Genomic DNA, 22,969 nt, shown 5'->3' on the forward strand with positions numbered 1-22,969 from the left:
TAACTAGAATTCAGTACTTCTCTTAGGAGGACAACTGAATTGAATGGCTAATAGAGAAGAGTGGACAAGAGGAATGTTGTCCTCTATCTAAATCTGTAGCTAAATAAAATTTTAGTTGGATCGTTGGTACTTTTAGATTGCTGTGCTTTTGTTCTTAACTCAAATCAAAATCCACATCTCAAGAAGGCATATAAGCATGTAAACTCCTAAGGGCAGGTACTTTTGTTTTTGTTTTGATTTTTCACTGCTAAATTCCCAGTGCCTAGAATGGTTCCTGGCACATCACAGACTCTCAGACATATGTTTTAAGTGGATAAATGCATGAAAAGAAGAATAACAATTTGAATTTATTTTATGCCCAAAGTCTGTTATGGGAGTTTGGTTTGTTTTTACAATATTTTTATTTATTCATCTGTTATAAAAAAATGTTACTAACATTTTGCATGTTGCCTAGTATATAAGAATGTAAGGTTTATCAGTTGGGTACATACTTAGGTAAATGAATGCCTGTTAAGGCAGAAAAATAATTTCAGCATTTTTTTTTTTTTTTTTTTTTTTTTAAGTAGGCTCCATGCCCAGTGTGGAGCCAGTGCAGGCAAACTCATGACCTAAGATGGAGACCTCAGCTGAGATCAAGACTCAGATGCTTATCATTTGAGCCACCCAGGCACTTGCCCCCAACTTCAGCTTTTACAGCTGAGCTTGTGTCAAAGTGGCCGTCACCACTTTATATATTCCCATTAGCAGTGCTTGAGTTCTTGCTTCACGTATTTGCCAAACCCTGGTAAGTTTAGCAATCTGGAGTTAATGTGTAGTTTTATATCTAGTTGGTTAATTTCATCATGTTTGTTGGTCATTTGGGTGACCTTTTAAGGTGAAACTGTAAAAGGTGTAAGTTTATTGTCTATTTATTTGTTTATTTTTATTTTATTTTTTTTTTTTAAATATTTTTTAATTTATTTTTTAATTTATTTATTTCGACAGAGAGAGACAGCCAGCGAGGGGAACACAAGCAGGGGGAGTGGGAGAGGAAGAAGCAGGCTCCAGCGAGGGAGCCCGATGTGGGGCTCCGATCCCCTATGACCTGGGATCACGCCACAGCCAGAAGGCAGACGCTTAACCACTGCGCCACCCAGGCGCCCTGTTCTATTTTATTTTTTTAAAAGATTTTATTTATTCATTTAACAGAGAGACAGAGACAGCCAGCGAGAGGAGAACACAAGCAGGGGGAGTGGGGAGAGGAATAAAGCAGGCTCCTACGGGCAAGGAGCCCAATCTCGGAGATCGATCCCAGGACCCTGGGATCACGCCCTGAGCCGAAGGCAGGCGGCAACGAATGAGAGCCACCCAGGTGCCCCGTATTGTCTATTTAGAACACTGGAAGTTATTCTCATCGATTTCTTTTAGCTTAACAAAAAAATCTGATATAGACACTTCACAGGATTTTTGTGTTGCAATTATCTTTTTCCTACCTAATATATGTTCTGCATTTTTACTCCCTTAATGGCATCTTTTGAGGAAAAACATGCTAATTTTAATGTAGTCAATTTACCAATCTTTTCTTTTTGTACACACAGTGACATTTGTGTCCTAAGAAAACCAACAAATTATTGTTCTTTTTAATATCTCCTCCCCCCACCCTGGTTACTTTCTATATTTTACTGTAGTTGCTTTACCTATCATCAGTCTAAACATTTTCCTTCATTTTCACTTTTTTTAAAAAATTCATTTTGGGATTATAGGAAATCGTTTCAATCTGTGGCTTTAACATCTCGGTACTTACGAAAAATTTCTCAGCCACTCTCTTCAAGTATTGCTTTCTTCCCACTTTCTCCTCTCTCCTCTTGGGACTCAATTAATGCAAAGTTGGATCTTATGGAATCTTAAATCATTTACCCTCCCTTTTCGTATTTTTCATTTTTTGGTCTCTGTGCTTCATTATAGATTCTACACACCCATCTTCTACATCACAATTCTTTTATTTCAGCTGTATCCCTGTCGCCTATTAAACTAATCCATTAAGTTCTAAATTTTTATTATATATTCAGTTCTGGGATTTCTATTTAATTCTTTTGATACTTTCTGTGTTAAAAATTTCAACCTATCGTTATTACCTTGGACATAATATAGTTATTTGATTTTGTGCCTGATAAAAGCCAATATCTGGAGTCCCTGTGGGAATTTGTTTATTGCTGGTTCTCATTCATGGTGATCTTTTTCCCTTGTGTGACTTATTATTTCTAACTATGCTGGACATTTTATTTGAAAATTGTTTTTATTTATGTGTTTGACAGACAGAGAGACAGCCAGTGAGAGAGGAACACAGAGTGGGGGAGAGGAAGAAGCAGGCTCCCAGCGGAAGAGCCTGATGTGGGGCTCGATCCGTAACGCCAGGATGCGCCCTGAGCCGAAGACGGAAGACGGCTTAACCACTGTGCCACCCAGGCGCCCTATTTGAAAATTGTTGACAGAATTAATTTGAAGACTAATATGACAGTTTCATTTCTTTAAAGCGATAGTTTTAAAAATGAATTCTGTGCTTGCTTCTTCCAGGTACTTAGCAGGCACTAACACTCAGAAATCACTACCATCCAAATTCAAGGATTGAGATTATTTGATGCTGAGCTATATACAGTCCCTGTGAGCAGGTCAATTTCTGATTCACCCCTGTTTTGAAACATGCAGTCCTTTGGGATCCCAACCTAAAATATAGAAGGATTCACTAGTATATATATTACTATTCAAATTCACTGGCCAAATTAATTGTATTTATACTTATTGTGTAGTTTAGGCTTCTTTTCATTTGTTTCCTATTACGCACTATTAAAACCAATACAAAAAAATAAACATTCTTAAAAGCGATTCCTTATGTACATATGGTAACTTCTGTGGGAGTATATGCCAGAAGTAAAAAATTCTGAGAATAGTACAAACATCTTCAACATTATTTTGTCTAATTACTCGCCAAAGTGACTGTATTCATCTGTGAACACTTTTAAAATTAATGATTTCATTTTTTCTACTCTAACTAAATTGTGACTTCTACAGAATTGTGGATTTTTATTTATTTATTTCCCTAGTCATGAATAACACTGAATATCTTTTGTTAAATTCATCAGCTAATGGATTTTCATTCTATAAATTGCCCATTTAATTGGGCTATTTTATTTCTCATTGATTTGATTTTTTCTCCTTAATTCTGCATTTTAATATTTTTATCAATTGTGTATTCTATTCAAATAGATTCTGCCACACTGTGGCTTTATCTTTATTTTATTTATGGCATCATTTGCTGCACATCAAGGATTACCAAATTTTCATAGTTAAATCTGATATTATTTTTGTTACTCATTTTCAATCTTAATCTTGCTAAAGAAATTTCCACCAAAGTTCATGAAGATAGTCTCTCGACTTTCTCCTAAAGATTAACTTTTTCTTATTTAGATTTTCATTATTCCCATTACTGTTTGATTTTCATATTGGTTTTACTCCTACACGAGTAGGAACCAATGATGACTCTATTCCCATTGCCTCCTTTCATTTCAGGCCTTGGGTACCTCAAAAGTATTGAAGTCATGACAGTGGTTACCTTTAAGGAACGGGAGCGGTACAGTTCTATTTAATGACCAGGGTGGTAGGTATGCTCACTTCACTGATACACACTGAGCTGTACACTAATGATGTGTTCTATATGCATGTTGTAATGGTGTGCTACAGCTAGCTCATTCTGGTTCATGAAGACCAACTGTTCAGTCAAAATTTTTGTGAATTAACTGTCAAACTGTCACTGGCTTAAATCAGCCATGAAACTGTATCATTAAATCTGATAAAAGCAACAAATGAGGAATTTTTCTTTTCCCAAATAGCATGTATGTCTGTTATTTCAATAAAAAAAGTTCAAAAACTGTATCATTTTGGTATATAACTCTGGGAGAATTTATACTAAAAGTAAGAGCTTAAACATGTAGCTGATAAATATACATTGATGTTGTTGGAGTGCTGCTTGTGGTTAAAAAAAACCCCCAAAACCAAAAAACTAGAAACAACATGGAAGAAAAAGAGGGAGAGAGAGAGAGAGAAAAGGCTGGGGAAATTATGGTATATATGTGTGTGTGTGTGTGTGTGTGTGTGTGTGTGTGTGTGTATAATGTTCAGATATTATGCAACTACTAAAAAAGTAAGGAGTAAAATCTATCTGTAGTGATATAGGAGTATGCCCAAAACATATTAAATGAAAACAAAGTAAATAGCAAAAAATACATATATGATATAATGTAACTTCTACAAAACCAAAAGTATTCTCTTTATATATATGTATATGTTTTTATAAGTTTTATGAATATAATAAAATTGTGGAAATACACATACAGACCATTCACAAGAGGCAAGAGTTTAACTGGATGAAACATGCAGAACATTCTATATGAATCTTACCTATACTGCTGGACTCATTCCAAAAGGTTATTCTGGGAGTTAAATAATCAGTAAAGTTTAATCAATCTTATTTAAAGGGGTGAATCATAACAAAAATTCACATAAGTGGTTGGTTTATCTATAATTTCTTTCTATTTTAATCTAACTTCTATTATTGCCAGGCCTTCCCAAAAGAATAGAACATCAAAATATACTTCTATTAAAAAACATTAACAGGGCGCCTGCATGGTTCAGTCAATTAGCGTTCAACTCCTGATTTTGGCTCAGGTTGTTTCTCGGGGTTGTGGGATGGAGCCCCACATGTGGCTCCCCTCTTGGTGGGAGTCTGCTTGAGGAAATTCTCTCTCTCTCTCTCCCCCTCTGCCCCTCCCCTACTCTCTCAAATAAACAAAATCTTTAAGAAAAAAATAACAATCCTTCACTGCCTATAGGATTAAATCTAAAATTAGTAAAGGCACTAAAGTATAAGCCAGGAGATCCACAGGATCTAGTCCTAGTACTAGCGAGGTGACTACAAGATGTCATGTACCCACAAAAATGAGAGGCATGAGATGGAGAATTAGTTTGCCTTCAGGTACCTATGGTATGATACGTTAGAAGACAATATGGCAAATGACTGAATAATCCTAGACTTGGATTCTAGCACTGCCACTTACTAGTTAAGTGGCCTTAAGCAAGTTACTTATCCTTTTTAAGCCTCAGTTTCTTGTTCAGTAAAGTGGGGCTAATATGTCCGAGGGTTATAATAGCTTCCAGCCAACAATAATATATGTAAAAACTATCTAGCCAAAAATGCAACCCAGTAAGAATTGCTAAATAGTTTTGTTATTACAAACATCCTCATTCAGCCAGCATTTCCAAGACCTTTGCAATCTTTTCACGCCCACCAATATAATTTTGAATTACTTAGGAATTATACAGGTCAAATACCAGGCGGAACTTTACATGCACTCTCCTAAATTATTTTATTGTTAAGTTCATGTTATTGTAATGGCCTCAAATTGTGTGACTTAATCTTATTTTATGGATTAAAAATGAGGTTAAACAGGTAATGTAATTTTATAAAGTTATAAAGTTTATAACAGTTAATTACAGTTTATTATAAACTTATTATTTTAGAGAAGTCAGCAGCTTGCCAAGAGTAGGAACTTCAATTTAAATTTAAAGTTAAAATTTAAAGCCAGAACTGTTAGACACCAAGCCGTGTCTGTGACTATTGTGCTGCATAAGCTACCTCAGACAGAGCTCTTCCTGCTCTATACTTGTTCCCCCACCCGATCCTCTCAGGCCCAACCTGAACTCCACCTGCTTCACAGAAGCAGTTTGTCACTCTACCAATAACACAGACATTCCTTTTTTGTTCTACTTGGTTTTATGTCTAGAACATGCATTCTAGCATCAACATATTGCAATGTCACAGAATATGCTCCTAAGCGATTATTTTTCTTGTTAAATGCTAGTTGTTGTTTTTTTTTTCAATATGAATTTTAAATTCCTTAAAGGCAAGTAACTTTTCCAGGTCACAACAGACTTACCTATCAGGAACTCAAAAATATTGGGGAGAATGGCAGAATTCTGCATTTTCATAAGCAAGGCAAATGACAATGAATTGTGATAATTAAGAAAAAACCCAAATGTTAAGGACACATGTTTCTGACACAAGTACCTGGAGTACAGTAACAGGCAGAAAACACAGATGGTACATGGTAGTATTCTGACTGCAGGACGAGGACAATGAACACTAACCAGAAGTTCTTTGGTCTCCCATTCTGTCTTGCCCTAGATTTGACAGGCTGTTAAGAGATTAAATGGCTGTGGACAATGTAAAGAAAGAAATCTAATAGTTTCCTAAAAGATGAAGCGAATTACTTTTGAACTTTTTATGACCATAACTATCTATCATTTTCACTGGGAAGCAAATTAGAACCAATATGTTTTCAGTTTTGAATTAAATGTGAATGTAAGCATTCACTTTATTTCCATAAAGAGAGGAACAACAAGGGGAGAGAGTGGGTTGCTCATGCCAATAATTTCACATTACTAATTTAAAACTTATTCAGTATTGCTCACAATGGGTAGGACCGTATCAGGCCTATTTCAGTCTATTTCCATGTCCTCTCCAGAGGTGAGGATACATTTTAATAAAAACAAGATTCTTTTATACATTGAGAGCCTTATATTAAAAAGTGCTAAAAATATATTCTCCCCTTTATGTTGCCCCAATAACACTTCTGGGAAGAATGTGTAGTGAGGGGAGAATATACCTCTTGGAGATTTCTGGTTTACTCTTCCTCTCTTCTTACCGTTACTGGAGCAACCGACACATGTTTGCATAAGCCACAGAAACTGGGCTCATCGATAGCCTTCTCAAGACCAGGTCAATGACTCAACGCTCCTCTGTGTCAACAGTAAGTCCTGATACTTGCTTCATCAGTTGGTTGAACATCTGTGGTGTCAGTTTATTTAAGATACTTGAATTTCTAAAAAGTTCCTAGAAGAACCTAAAAAAGAGTGTTATAGTAACTGTGACAGGATGATTCTTTCTGTAAGGATTAATATTTTGTTTATAATTTATAAGTTCAACTTACCAAATTAGCAAGGACTGTAAACTCATCACGGAAATAATTAAATCCATCTATTTTAACAAACATCAAACAATTATACCACTTCTTTTCCATAAGTGATGAGAATTCTAGGAATTAAGGTATATTTACTGGTAGGAGTATCATCTGATACATTTCTCAGAGCAATTTGGCAATGTGTATTAAAAGCTTTAAAACTATGATATATATTCTGAAACAACTATTATACTTTTAGAATTTATTCATATTTAAGGATATTAAAATTCAAAAGAGTTCAGCCACAATGACTTTCATCAGTACCCCTTTATAGCAAATAACTTAAATGTCCTAAAATAGAAAATCTGTCTAAATTATAATACAATATAAATTATGGTACAGAATACTAGGCAGGAGTCTTTTAAACTCTCATCAAATTAAAAATGAAGAGAACTTCTACTACTAGAAAAAAAGCATCTATAACTCTACTTATTGGTAAAAAATGACTCCTTTCCCTCTAAGAATAGGAATAAGGCAAGAATGCCTATTCTCACCATCCTATTCAAAGTGATATTGGAGGTCTAGTCAGTGCAAAGAAAGCAAAGAAAAAGGACTATAACCTGTACAGATTGTAAAGGAAATAAAAGCCTTCTATTCATAAATGATATGATTATGAAAATTATAAGGAATCTACAAAAAGAGATACTAGAACTAATAAATGAGTCTAGCAACATTGCAGAATGTAAGTCAACATACAAATAGCAATTTTATTTCCATAAGTTAGCAACAAACAACTATTATATATTTTAAACTACTGTTTACAGTAGCACCAAGACCATGAAATACTTAGTTAAGAATCTAACAAAATATCCATAGGAGCTATATGATAAAAACCATAATCACTGATGAAAGAAATCAAGGAGGACCTAAAAAAAAAGAGATCTGAGTCACGTCCATGTATTAGAAGATTCATTATTGTTGTCAATTTTCTCTAAACTGATCTGTAGATTTAAAATAATCATAATAAAAATCCTAGTAGGGTTTTGGAGTTTTTGATAGCAATCAAGAAGCTGATTTAACAATTTATGTGAAAAGACAAGGAAAAAAAAGCCAGAATAAGCCTAAATAATTTTGAAAAATAACAAAGTTGGAGGACTCATACAGCCTGATTTCAATATTTAATATACAAAGACAGTGTGTGGTATTGGCCAGGGGACTGACACTAAATCAGACAGAATGTAAGTCTAGAATAGATTCACATATATGATGAACTAATTTCAACAAGGTGCAAAAGAAAACTGGAAAAAAAGGAAAATCTTTTTTTTTTTAAAGATTTTATTTATTTGAGAGAGAGAACAGCGAAAAATGCGAGCTGGAGGGAGGAGAGGGAGAAGCAGAGTCTGATGCAGGGCTCATCCTGAGACCCTGAGATCATGACCTGAGCCGAAGGCAGATGCTTAACTGACTGAGCCACCCAGGCACTGAGAGAAAGGATAATCCTTCCAACAAATGGTGCTGGAACAACTGGATATACATAAGGAAGAAAAAAAAAAGTCTGATCTGATCCATACCTTGCATGAAATACAAAAAATTAATTAAACTGGACCACAGACAGGTAGGTAAAACCTAAAACTATAAACTTCTAAAAGAGAAAAATTTTTGTATTCTTGGGTTATGCAAAGATTTTTAGATATGACAGCAAGTACAACCTATAAATGCAAGTGTTGATAAATTCAACATGATCAAAGTTAAAAACTTCATTTCTGCAAAAGACACTATTAAGAGAATGAAAAGACAAACCACAGACTAGAAGAAAATTTTTGCGAAACACACATTTGATGAAGATTTGTATCCAGAATATACACAGAACTCTCAAAAATCAACAATAAGAAAACCACCAGCCAATGAAACAGGGCAAAAAGAACAGAAATGTTATCAAAAGAAGATACAAGAATGGCAAATAAAAGAACAAGAAAAGATGTGTTTATTCAATATATTATTTCATTTGGAAACACAAATTAAAACAACGATGCTACCACACATCCATTAGAATGGTTCAAATTTATAAACAGAAAATAACAAGTGCAGTGAAGAAGCAGAATAATCGGAGTCTTGCCTTCCTTGCCAGTGGGAAATGCAAAATGGTCCAATAACAACCTTTGAAAACAGTTTGGCATTTTCTGATAAAGCCAAACCTCGTTTACCAGACAATTCATGGATGTCATAGCTACAATTTTACCCAAAAAAAAAAGAGACAAAAGCTTATGTTCACACAAACCCTACACATAAATGATTGTGCCACTTCTATTTATAATGGCCAAAACCTGAAAATTGTTTCCCCTGTGAAAGGATAAACAATCTGTGGTATATCTATAACAATGGAATACTAATAGGTAATAAAAAATAATCGTACATGTAATGACTACAGATGCATCATAGCTGCAATATGCTAAGTGAGAAAGAAGCTATATTCAAAATGATTCCATTTGTTGTCTTTTGGAAAAAGCAGTACTATTAGGGACGGGTAGTGACTGCTAGAGGTGGGCATGCAGGGAAAAGATGGGTATAAAGTAGCACAAGAAATTTCAGGGTCTGATAAAAACATATCATATCTTGATTGCGGTGGTAGTTACATGACTGTGTGTGTGTTCATCAGTTGTAGAATTATACACCAAAAAGTAAAAAGCTTACTAAATGTAAATTATGCCTCAGTAAAATATGAAGTTGCAAAAATCCATGAAACATGATTTAGCTGAAAAGGCCTATAAAATGTTATATTTTATATATTTTTTTATTTATAAAAACTGATATCTGAATATAAGGATTTTAAGATACGTGTCCTCTACGAAGGAGACAGTAAATAAATCTATTTAAATCTTTAAAAATTATATAGTTAGGTTTTTCAGCAATGAGTCAGCACTGCTTTTATAAAAAAATTAAATTTCTTAGAGTGAAGTGCCAAAACTTCTCTCAATTGCCTCTATCAACTGAAAAGAATACTGGTGAGGTCTAAGACAACCTGTGCTGAAAAAACAAAAACAAAACAACCTTGGGGCACCTTAGTCAATAACTTGACCAGCTCTTGGTTTTGGCTCAGGTCATGATCTCAGGGTCCTGGGATGGGGCTCCATGTTGGGCTGTACACTCAGCAGGGAGTCTGCTTGTTCTCTCTCTCTCTCTCTCCATCCCTGACCTGCACATGTGCCTGTGCTCTCTTTCTCTAGGGTAAATAAATCTAGAGAGAAAGAAAGACTTTTACTAAAGGCAAAGGGAGGGAGGGAGGGAAGGAAGGAAGAAGGAGGGAAGGGAAGGGAAAGGAAGGGCAGGGAAAGGATGAAAGAAAAAGGAGGAGGGAGAAAAAAAACCCACAACTTGCAAATATCTCAAATATTTCAGATGATAATCTAAGCTTAAAAACTAGGATAAAATAATTTATTAAAGTAGTGAACAGCAAAGTGACTACGGTTAATACTGTATTGCATATTTGAAAGTTGGTAAAGTAGCTCTTAAAACTTTTCATTACAACAAAAAGAATTTGTAACTATGCATGATGAATGTTAACTGGATTAATAGTGGTGGTCATTTTGTAATATACACAAATGTTAAATCATTACAGTGTATTAACTGAAAGTAACATATACCGCAATGAAAAGAAATCGGCCATCAAACAACAACTTTATTAAAAATCATTAATTCACGTGTAACTGATATCTACTTGGGGGCCCAACAAATTCACTGTTAGGTACAAATAAAGCTGGCCGGGCAGTTACTTGTGTTCCAGACCACTGAACTTCAGCTGCAGAGACAAGATAATTTTAAGTGAGGTAATGTGAGCAAACACCAGATGGATTAGGAGCCACAGAGGAGCAGTTTATGTACAAAGAGAGGTCAGAGGCAATGCATTAGTCAGCAAATGAGGAACTGGGTCAGGTTATGAAGGATAAAAAGAGCTGGCTAAGTGACCGTGTTAACTATACTCAAATAAAAACTAAAACTAAACAAACAACTAGGGTGCCTGGGTGGCTCAGTCGGTTAAATGTCTGACTTAAGTCAATGTCTCCAGGTCATGATCTCAGGGTCCTGGGATCGGAAGCCCTGCATGGGGTTCTCCGCTCAGTGGGAGTCTGCTTGTCCCTCTCCCTCCTCCTCCACTACTTCATTTCATGCTCTCTCTCTCTCAAACAAATAAGCAAAATCTTTAAAAACCACAAACAACAAAAGCAATAGTAAAAGGGAAGAAGACATTTAGAAACGAAACCATTTGGAAAAGGAGTTATTGGTGAGGTTTTCTATTTTTGAGGAATAGAGAACAAAGGGGAAAAGATCAAGAGGGAACTAGTGTGTGAGTTGTGAGAGAAAATGAGGTATTTATTTTTATTTGAAAATGAGGTCATTAAAGACAGGTTAAAAGCTAGGGTAGAGATATAAAAATCAGTCCCTTCAGGTAGAAGAGTCAGGCAGAAGCGAAGTGGAATTGTTTGCGGCAAGAGAAGAAGAGAGACATAAGCAGGGGACCTCAGCAGTGGAACCACCACGTAATATATGCAGTTGGCAAGTCTAGACAAAAATGCATAAGGCAATGATTTCCTAGAACTGCCTCAAGGAAAGATGAAACCTTACGATACAGGAAAAACAAGATCATCGGTATTAGTCATAGTGTTGTTAAAATACAGTGGTAAGAATGAAGTTAGAGTGAAAAGAGTTTTTTGGAAGTGGAGGCAACAATAAACGTACTCATTTGACAAAAAAGTAAACAAACAGGATTAGCAGGAGCACCAGGTCAACGTGATGTATACAAAAAGAGAAGGAATGGAGCAAGATCCACCATACTTGGAAGAAAAGTATCAATAACAACACGATTGTATTCACCCTGAAAAAAAAGCCTATATGTCTCCACTGGATTTTGCTTTATCTTTTACTAAAAGAAAACTTATCCAATTAATGAATGATACCTCAACACGGGTAAAATTATGTTTCTGAAAATAAAACTTAACTCAATAATAGGAGAACTTTGTTACCAAGTAAACAGAGGCAGATTACAAGTTGCAACAAATAGATTACTTCCACAACACCTAAGGGGTAAGCTAATTTCTCGGCTTCAGTTTTCTCATATGTAAAGAAGAGAAAATATCTATTCCACTTTCACTTAGCCTTCTGCAAGAATCTAATGAAGCGAGGCACTAATATAAGAATTGCCTTAACTACTAAAACAAGACCTCTTCATCTTCATGATAAAAGATGCAGCAGGAATTTACCTATCTTTGCAAGCCATTTTAGGCCCCTTATCAATCAGCACTTCTCGAGAGGACTGGAGGGAGAGATCCAGATGGTATTTCTAAAGCGAGGATTGAGATACATTGAGAAGAAAGAAATCGGGAAAAGATTAGGTACTTGATTTCAGTGAATCCGGAGAAGGATATTCTTAGGGACAAATATCTGGGGGAAATCACTAAAGATGAACAAGACAAGCAGCCAATTAAAGGTTGAGCAGCATGGCTTTAGTGATGAAGGATAGAATTCATCTTGGTCTTGATTTGTATCAACAACTTCTTTGGTTGGTTTATTTGTTTATCAGTATACTTTGAGTATCTACTATGTTTGTGGTTCTGTGCTGGGGGCTCAGGAACCATGAACTCTTACATTCCTTAATTCAATCTTCACAGTAGCCCTATAGTGATATATTAGTATCTTCATTTTACAGACGAAATTAAGAACTTGCCTAAAGAACCACTGCCTGTCTCAGAGCTGAAGCTTTTGGCTGCTGTATAAACTATTCACAATGAGAGGAAGATATTTGGAAGCGAGACACTGACAAGTCAGCATATGATCTGTAGTCTAACTCTAATCTGTACAGGTGCAAAAATCAAGGAAGAGACTCTAGTCTTGGTGCCCTAGAAACAAAAATCAAAAAAGGTAGTAGTAGGTAATCAAGTATAGGAAATGGCATTGTGTGTACAGCAAATGATGAATGAAGACTTAATTTCACACAAAAAAATAATTGTTGGATTAAAGGAATTCATTCAATTTACCCTCGAGATTTCTGCAGAGCAGGTATGCATAGAAAGATGCAAAAGAATTCAATTTCATTCAAAGACTCCAAAACAAGCTTGGTTTCTAAATTCTAACTTATTAGAAATGAAGGCCTGACAAGGAGCATAAAGCAGCATGCTAACTACCACTTAGCACAGGGTACTGATTGAGAATCTAAAACCCACATTTTTAAAGAAAAGCAAGCATTGATCTAAGCCTAAATGATCAAAGACTATGACATCAGAAACCCCTAGATAAGTATTTATTTTTGAACAAACAAGAAAAAGTATGTTGTCTGGCACATTATGCTAAAGATTTTAGAATAACGGCTTTTAAAGCAAAAACAAAACAAAACAAAACAAAAAAACCAAAAATCTTGAACTAAAATCTCTGAAGGTATACTAATAGGACAAAATAACATAAGTTAAAAGCAAATCCAAAACAACAGCATTATATTTCCAAAACAATGTTAGAATGTGCTTCTCTTCCCACCCTGAGTTTTTAATGTTTTCAGGATCCTCAGCTTGGCTGTCTCGTTTTTACTGGGCTTCAGGCATTCTCTGCCATTCCAGGTGCACATCTTCTTTCACAGAGACTGTGATGATGCTTCCTGGGCTCTCTTCTCTGGAGGAGGTTGAGATTCTCGTGGTCCACGTTCAACAACTAGGACAAGAATATTCTTTTATTATATCTACAGAGTTTACTTAAAATTTCTGCCTCTGCTGTGCTGCTCAAGTCAAACCTGATGATCACACTAAACACTTCTTAGATGCAAAGGTGGGTATTAACACTCCAATTTAGATGTGATCTTTTTGGGGGAGAAAGGTAAGAGGACAACACTAGAATACCATCTATGTAATGTTCTGCACTACTCAGTTTTAATCCTGAAGTCCTAATTTAGACAAAGTGATGGAAAATTTTTGTTGAATACTGCTATTGTTCCTAACAAAGAGGTACCCCAAACTGAAGCTATTTTTACTAGTTGTGTGACTTTGGACTGCTCACTGCCAATAATTATACAAATTCACAGGCAGTAATCATCACGGTACAAAACTGCTTAAAAACTAGGTTTCTATACTGCCAATGTGAAATGCAAATATAATTTTATCTAAAAAATTCTTTATGCGTAGATATCCAGCCTTTACTACAGATTTGAATGGATCCTTCCTAAGTTTCCTGGGCCAGAAATACTAAAATAAGTCTTTCTTAAGATCATTAAATGAGATTTAACTAAGTGTATCCTGAAAAAAATGTCTTCTTCTCTTTGTCGTTCTTAGTTCCTGCTAAGAGTCCACTATACTCACTCTTTAAAAACACTTTTGCTGGCATAATATCACATAAATGGCCATCAAAATTAAGAACCAATTACTGCAAGAGATAATGAGAAGTAAAAGTTGCACTCTGTGTATAAAATGTCCTAACAGTTGCTACCTTAGATGCCAGGGAAATAGGCTTGTCAAAAATTAAACATTTGGTTTGACGGTAAAGTTCTGTTCCTTCCAGATCTGTTGCATATTGACAGCCTTTCCGTTTTGTGATATGCCATTTCTTTTTCTTCCTTTTTTAAAATAGGCTCCACACCATGGAGCTAAGCGAACTGAACTCGTACCTACCCTCAGATCAAGACTGAGCTGAGATCAAGGTCAGGCCAACAACGCCAACACCCGGAGAGCCCTGATATACCATTTTCTATACCATTTTCTACAAATGCTGAGTAAATATTGCAGATAAACTTCAGAGGGAAGGAAAAAACTTCACACAAGACATATATAGATCAAGAATCATATCTCACTTAGCATTGCCCCAATACTACCCTTTGAATTATATGAAACTTCAGAGAGAGGAAGTAGAGAAGCTTAAATTTCATACTTTATATAAAACAGGTTCTGAGGCGCTGAAACTGGTAAGATTAGAAAGCCTTTAAATAACACTTCATTCTCAGAATTACACTTCGCCATCTGCCCTACTCAGATACAGCAGTATCAAGCATGTATCAGGATCAAAAGATAGAAACTCCTGGGCAATACACATTGCAATCTTGTCAAATATACTCAGCTAAGTACTCACATAAATGATACAATCTCAGAGTATTTGGTACACATTAAAGAACCGAGTACCACACACAGTTTAACTAAAAGAACTGAAGAGGGGGATCACACTGGAAAACTACCAACAGAAGCAGTTGCTAAACTGGACATGTACTACTATAAAAAACTTATTTATAACTGAAACTTTGATATAGTAGCCCCACAAAACAATTCTGATAAGAGAATGCAGTACACCAAATATTATCTGATTTTGTAATTCAGGCTGTTATATTCTAGGTATAACTAGAATGGACAACTAATTAGTGTGGTTACAAAAAATCTTTTTCAGTGCTTGGACAGGTTCAAATAAAACAATTATATCACAGGATGATTTAAATTAATCCATGAATTTGCACATAAAAATTTGTCAAGAACAAAGAGTTAGTTGGTGTAATGCAAGGTAATTACGTCAAAATCGAATAAGAGCCATAGTAATGTAATTTGGGGTTATAATTTTAATCATGGAAACTGAATGAGTATGAAATTTCCATTTCAAAAGTATTTACTAGAAACATCAATAAATATGCAGTATGAGATTGTGAATCTAGAAAGTAAATAGGACTTTGTCCAAATCTCTTTCCACCCACTCCATGACTAAATATGTATGGATTTCACGAGTGAACTGCATAGTGATGTGAGAAATATTACTAAACAGGTAACGATGTTTCAAAGGAAAGTGAGTTTTGAAAAGAAATGCATAAGCTGTTAGTCCCAGATAAAAAGTTGGTATTATAACCATATGTGCAAGTTTCAAGACAACCTTGAAAATTATTATTTAGTTCACTAGATATAACTAAGAAGAATACTGTTCACAAATATGTAACCAAGAATATTAGTCTTCAACAGAACTGATTATACTTAAAAATAGCTAACACACACTTAATAACGAATCCTAATGTACTTCAATCTTATACTCTGAAAATGAATCACTATGTGGAACATCAATGCTTGGAAGAGACATGGTACAGCGGAAAAAAGAGCGCAGATTACAAGATTAAAGGACTGTGGACTTTGAGTTCAATTCTGCTACTTCCATGAGCAAAGTTACTGTGAGCAAGTCTCTGATACTTTGTTGAACTTAGGCTTTCTCATTCGCATTAAATGCCCAAAGTTATTATGAGGATCAGGGATATAAGGCATATAAAGGACCTTAAAAACTAGTAAGAGTTACCATCAATATCAAAGAAGAAAAAGAACTTTTTTAAAAAGTGTTTTTCTATATAGATAGAATTAGACTTTAAACATTGTCTATGTCCTTTATGTGTGCATGCGGCGTGTGGAAAATTTAATACAAATTGTCAAATTTATAGATCCTTCAAAAGATGCATCATATATAATATGAAGTTTATTTACTAAACACACACTAAAATTAAGAGTTATGGGTGTGTGTGTGTGTATAAATGAGCCTAGTCTCCTTGCTTAAAGGACAGACAATCAGATTGGAAGGAACTTCCTGGCTGGCAGAGGAATTTTAAGGTATAATGTGCTCAGGGTCAAAAATGCTGACAACTCAAATGGAAACATCAAAATTTGGCACTGACGTGGGGTGCCTGGGTGGCTCAGATGGTAAAGCATCTGCCTTTGGCTCGAGCCATGTCGTCAGTCCTGGAGATCAAGCCCGCCAATCGAGGCTCCCAGCTCAGGCGAGGGAGCCTGCCTTCCCTTTCCTCACTGTTCCCTCTGCTTGTGCTCCCTTTGCTCTGTCAAATGAATAAAATCTCAAAAAAAAAAAAAAAAAAAAAAAAATCTGGCATTAGCTCAGTGAGCTGCATGTTTTCCCCAGGTGAATTGAGTTTTACTTTTTTACCCACTCTCATGTATTTTTCTTAAATGTATTAAATAAAAAATCATACACACTCTGTTTTAGAATTCAGTATACATTGCTTGCTTATCTCATTCATACACTATAACCTTAAATTCCTCTGCTACCTGAATAACCAAAGAAAACAGGACCAATATTCAGTCCTACCAAGTTTTAAAGAGAAATAGCCAAGTGTTCCTTTAAGGAGAAGGAAGGATGATATAAGCTCAGGAAACGTCTTTGATCCTTAGAATTTTTGTAATAAGCTCAGCTAACCTAAAGCTAACTGAAATAAATATGAATGGTAAATTACTAGCCTAGGGCCACTGTCTCTTCCTCCAATACTGCTGTCTTTTGAGGGTACTTTTTGTGATATCTGCCCAGATTACTATTACTAAAATTAACATCACACCTGCTGAGTAATTTGACTTTTTAAAAAAAGTAGAGAGGAACATACTGCCTGAGTGCTTCCAACAGCTTTATATGTTACTAATCCATCAAAGAACCTTTATGTTTGAAAACGTTGTGTAACTGCATATGACATGTTAAAACAACTGCTACCCATTCAAGTCTTTTTGCAGAAGTTCTAGTAGGAGTCATAGTTACTTAAGTCACTACCATAGGCGTACGTCTAGTAGATCTTAATATATTTTTGGATGGTAATTTTATAAGCCAATTGGGAGGCTGGGAAAAATGATTAGAGGTATAGAACCAAAAAGCGATGAAGAGCAAGGACTGTGCTTTTTTCCCAAACAGCATTATTAACTGTTCCTTTATATGTTACATAAGCTATCCTCTGAAATTCCCATCTGAATCCACAACAATATGCCAAGGTAAGCCGGACAAATTAAGTGAGGCATGTTTGTTAGCTACGGGAATGCTGGAAGAATAATTACTTGCATTAGGCTTAACATATCAGTATACTCGACGGATCACAATTTTACTTAAAAAATTAGTTTGTGGCACATGACAGAGCTATTTAAAGAAAGTGAAGTAACTAAAGCTGACCTTTTTCAAGACATTACAAATTCCATAATGGCTCATTTCCAATCATTACTTTGTACCAAACACCTCATTTACATATGTAAGCAGACAGATTAGTGGGCAAACATACATTGTGGTAATTTTAAAATTAATTTTCTAATTTCAATATTTTTGAAAAGACACATAGCTTATTCTCAATCCACAGCACTTCCTTTTTGTTATAATCTAATTATTAAACAATAGCAAGCTGGTGATGAAAAGTGGCAGTATACGCTGGAGGAGGAGATGTGGCAAATCATGCCTCCTGTAGTGGACGTATGAACAAAACCAAGAGCAATATGATAATGACAGATGCTGTTAACCAGAGACTATCAAATATGCATCAACATTATTTCCAATGTTTGGCAAAACAAAGATATAAATCAAAAATCAAAACAAAAACAAAAATCAACACTAACAGAAATACAACTTTACATCACCAAAAGGAAATAATGCTGAAAAATAAGGTATCAAATGGTTTCTAAAGCTGCTTTCCTAAGACTTTCGAACTGAGGTAATTAAAACCTGAGAAAATTTTAATTTAGTATTTACAGAAAATAAAGATTAAATTTCCAACCTGTGTGAGAACAGAGTATCACACAAAGAGATACTGTTAAGATGGTAATGCTCAATAAATAACATGCTTCAAATTAAGGAGATTTTCTGTAGGTTTTACAAAGCTTTCAACATATTGTAGGCACTGAAATATTTTTAATCACTGGCTGCAGGCAAACAACAAATAATTCAAATATCTACAAAGTGACATTTGTTTCCTGATGGTACAGTCTTATTTCAAAGCAGGTTTCAAGCGTTGCCATTCCAGAAATAAAAAGGTGATGGGAAAATAAAAAGTGTCACCTTAAATAAAAATATTTTTACAATAAAACAGTCTTAAAAGGGTGATCTGCAAATGTATGTCAAACTCCAAGCTCCTCAGAAGTTTAAATTAAGTGCTCTCTATACCATTCCAATTTGGGAAAAACAGGTAGTCACATAACTGGCAACTTTCCCCCACGCTTTCTGCAAGTCTACAAAGCATGGAGTAGGCACAGCCTGCCACATCTTGCACAGTGCAGTGCCCCAGCATAACTCCACTGGTGATGTCACTTCTACCGCTGAAGAGCCTGCCACTGGGGTGTAAAGGCAACCTGCAGTTTACCAATACTGCACTCTTTTATACATGTCATTTGTTCATATATTGACTTCACAACCTATAGTAAGTGGGAAAAACAAAACAGAAAATATCATAACACCAGAGACTATTGTTAAAAAAAAAAAAAAAAAGGATTCAGCGCACCCCTAGAGGGAGGCTCTTCAGGGGTGGAGTGCGCTATCGCCAGTGGGTGCAAGCTGGGGCTTTGCTCTGTTCAAGATTGGCAATCCATGCCTGCTCTGCACTTTGCAAATCTGTAGAAACAAAGACAAAGAGATGACCATTAGCTGAATATCATCAGAGATCTCAACTATATCAAGGACACCTCAAAATAAAACAGGAATCCTATTTAAGGTTGGCTCTATTTTTAACCCATCTGCAGTTCATTTCAATTGAAAAAATATGAAAAAAATCAAGACCAAATTAATGCAGACCAGCTTCTCTCAAGTAAAAATGACTCAAGTGTATTCTTTATTTGCTTTAATATTAGTATGGAAAAGACAGTCTTCACCTCTTCTACTTCTTCTTGGTTAGAGGAATCAACGAAAAAACCGCTTTCTTGCCGTTAGACAAGATGTCATGAAGTCGACAGTTTCTAACTAATTGGGTTGTAGGGAACTTGCACTTACAGGTACACCTCTTCCACCAGGGGTTTGCCTTCCAAAATCTGCAAAGGCTGGAGTAAAGTCTGGTCCTCGAGGCAAAATCCGAGGATCCAGAGTTCGCGTGGCAATTTGGGTTGTTGTTGATCTGCATGAAGAAGCAAAAGGAAAGCAACACAAGTTTCAAAATATTCGAATAAAAAAGTAAAAACTCAGATTGAAAAGTTATGTCAGCTAAAATGATGAGGACTGGCTTTCTGAGGCAGCGAGAGTCCAATCTGAACCATGGTAGCTTCTCTGGACTTAGGCCAGCAATTGTTTTCTGGTGCCCTGGGACTGATCAGGCCTAAAATTTCTGAGGAGAGGCTAGACACAATCAGTATATTGGCTCAATAGACACTCAAGAAGGACCAGCAGAGCGGCACAAGAAAAGCTATGAGATCCTATGAACTAGGGACAAATTTGGGAATTTTTCCAGAATATTCACCAGGACATCAGAGGACTTGCTTTGAAATCCTGCTATCACATATGTCAATTTTGTTGCTGTCGTTTTATGGTTAGCAAAGCAAATATTCTGAGTGAAGGAGTAAGTCTCTAAAGGAGGTATTTTTCATGTGTGATCCTTTCGATTAAAATCTCACTCAATCTGCCTTGTTAGTTGGAAGTATATGGCTTCGTATAGGCATGTATTGTGACTGTAAAGCGAAACAATGCTCAGGGAGAAATCAACTAATAATTGGGTGAAGTTAGGAAACCAATGAGGTAGGCAGACAAGAAGAATATTTTCTAGAGGATAATCTAATTTAGTGTGTAAAACCTACCCTCTAAAGTAGTCTCAAAATAGCACTGTCACATAAGTACCTAAGAGAGAAGACTTATATACCAAGAGAAATCGAAAACCTGTTGCTGTAAAGGAAAATAATACATATAAAGGTCTTGGTAAGCAGCTGCTGGAAATCTCAAAAGAGGTGGATCTCATTCTGATAGATAGTTACCCTCTACACTTCAATAAGGATTAATATTTTCTTTTCAAAACAAAAATATTTTAAGCTTGGTCATCATTATTGGTTCATCACTGATACACATAAAATTACTTGGGCAGATACACATCTGACTCTACTCTTTTAATTTAATAAAGACAAAAATAAACACTGTACTAATTTCCTGTATGCACCATTAAGATCAGATGTAAAGAAAAAGGTACCTATTTATTTACCCAAACTGAAAAGTAATCACTATAAGTATGTATTAGGAAATTTTGAGATATAACATTATTTGAATTATGTTGATTACCACTTAAGTTTGATTTGCCAAATACACTCCAGGCATCTGACCTGTCCTCAATGCCATTCTAATTCCATACTGAAATTTTAGAACAGTGAAGAAACAGCTCACATCACTTTAGCCATATTAACCCAGCAGACACACATTTTTCACATCACTAGGCAATAGCAATAATAAGCAGGCAATTAATGAATTTTTAAAAGCGTTACCACTCAAATATGGGCCAAACCCCAAGTTTACAGTACTCTACAATAAACCCCAAATCAACGATATGTAGGGAAAACTCTAATACTTAAACATTATATATTTTAATTCAAACACATTTAGTCTAACAAGTCCTAAAAACTGCTCGTACTTCACACAGCTGTACTGATAACTCAGAAACCAGTTCCCTACAGAAAGGCAGAACTTTCTCTGATACAGCTTACTTTGTCAAGAACCACATCACTGATGGGAGGTAGGCCCTCTGGTTTCTGTATACAGGCTGGCATGAACTGGAAGTCCAGCAAAAACTCCCTGTCATACTGCTTCTTGCCTTCAGTATCAGCAGGCTTCCAGGAATCTAGAAAAGGGACATAGAGCGAGTCTCTGTAAGATCATTATATGGATAACCAGTAAGAGTACAAACTAGATTCGATATTTACTTTACCCTGTCATGAGACTAAAACACAAAGCAAACACTGAGCTACTGTCAGAAAATGTCATGTGAACATTTTAAACTGTCTTATGTTCCTTTATCCCTTCTGAATACCTTTGGATAGTCTGAAACTGCTATAGAAACCACTTAATATACACATTAAGCAGACTTTGGCCAGAAACATGTAATAAAACTCATTAAATAAACTACCAAACCTTTAAATACTACCTCAGAAATAAGGAATCTATGATACTTTTTGGTTTCATGTAAAGAAGGATACTTTGGTTGTTCACTTGGAAATGTATTACTTTGGAGGGAGAAAAGGCAAAAGGACACAAAACAAATACAAATAACTTCTGTGAGATTCTGAAAAGGCTAAAAGTAGCTACAAACAATTTTTCCCCCTAACTATGGTTTATTTTATGTTTGAGAAGTACAGTTGACTCAAAATATTGTATTAGCTTCAAGGTACACAAGACAGTGACTTGACAATTACATACATTATGATAGGCTCACTCACTATGGAAAGTGTAGTTAACCATCTGTCACCATATAAAGTTATTACATTATTGACTGTATTCCCTATGCTGTACTTTTCATCCCTATAACTTTTTGTAACTGGAAGTCTGACCCTCTTAATCTGTTTACCTTTTTGCCCACCCCTCATCTACCTATCCTCTGGCAATCACAGGTTGTTCTCTGTATTTATATTTCTGTTTTTCTATTTGTTTGTTTTTAGGTTCCACATATCAGTGAAATCATATGGCATGTCTTTTTCTGTCTGACTTATTTCACTAAGCATAATATCCTCTAGATCCATCCACACTGTTGCTAATGGCCAGCTTTCATTCTTTTTTACGGTTGACTAATAATAATCCACTGTGTGTGTGTACACCGCATGCATATACACGTATATATACACATGTCTTCATTATCCTTTCATCTATCAGCGCACCACGTGAGGTTACTTACATGCTTGGCTACTGTAAACAATGCTGCACAACACTATGAGGGTGCATATATCTTTTTAATTTTCTGTTTTTATTTTTTGGGTAAACACGCAAAAGTAGAATTACTGGAGATCATAAGTCTATCTATTTTTAAGTGAAGGAACTCCCACTTTTTCTATAGTAGTGGCACTATTTATTCTATATTTTTAATATTAATTTTATAAATTAGTTTTTCGACATCTTTGCTCCTATGGCTATTGTTACTGCTATCATTTCTCACAATCTAATCTCCTTATATAAAGTTGGAGAACTTCCTGAAATTTTTGTTGGATAAGAAAAGCATGTCACAGTATTTTTCTTTTTATTTTTATTTTTATTTTTATTTTTTCCAGAAGTTGCTGCTTTTATTT

At 35.4% G+C, this 22,969-nt stretch overlaps 1 protein-coding gene across 3 annotated transcripts in view; it reads right to left on the bottom strand.

Annotated features, from left to right (window-relative positions):
• EIF4G3 (eukaryotic translation initiation factor 4 gamma 3) overlaps window positions 1–22,969 on the bottom strand; it is a 361,657-nt gene that overhangs the window by 82,051 nt on the left and 256,637 nt on the right. For all 3 annotated transcript variants that reach the window (XM_040645901.1, XM_040645903.1, XM_040645902.1), the window contains one exon: window positions 21,401–21,534. In XM_040645901.1, the coding sequence (XP_040501835.1) occupies window positions 21,401–21,534 (134 nt within the window). The remainder of the gene's footprint in view (window positions 1–21,400; window positions 21,535–22,969) is intronic.

Source organism: Ursus maritimus, unplaced genomic scaffold (genome assembly GCF_017311325.1).
Source record: "Ursus maritimus isolate PB19 unplaced genomic scaffold, ASM1731132v1 scaffold_32, whole genome shotgun sequence".
In the NCBI taxonomy this organism is placed as follows: domain Eukaryota; kingdom Metazoa; phylum Chordata; class Mammalia; order Carnivora; family Ursidae; genus Ursus; species Ursus maritimus.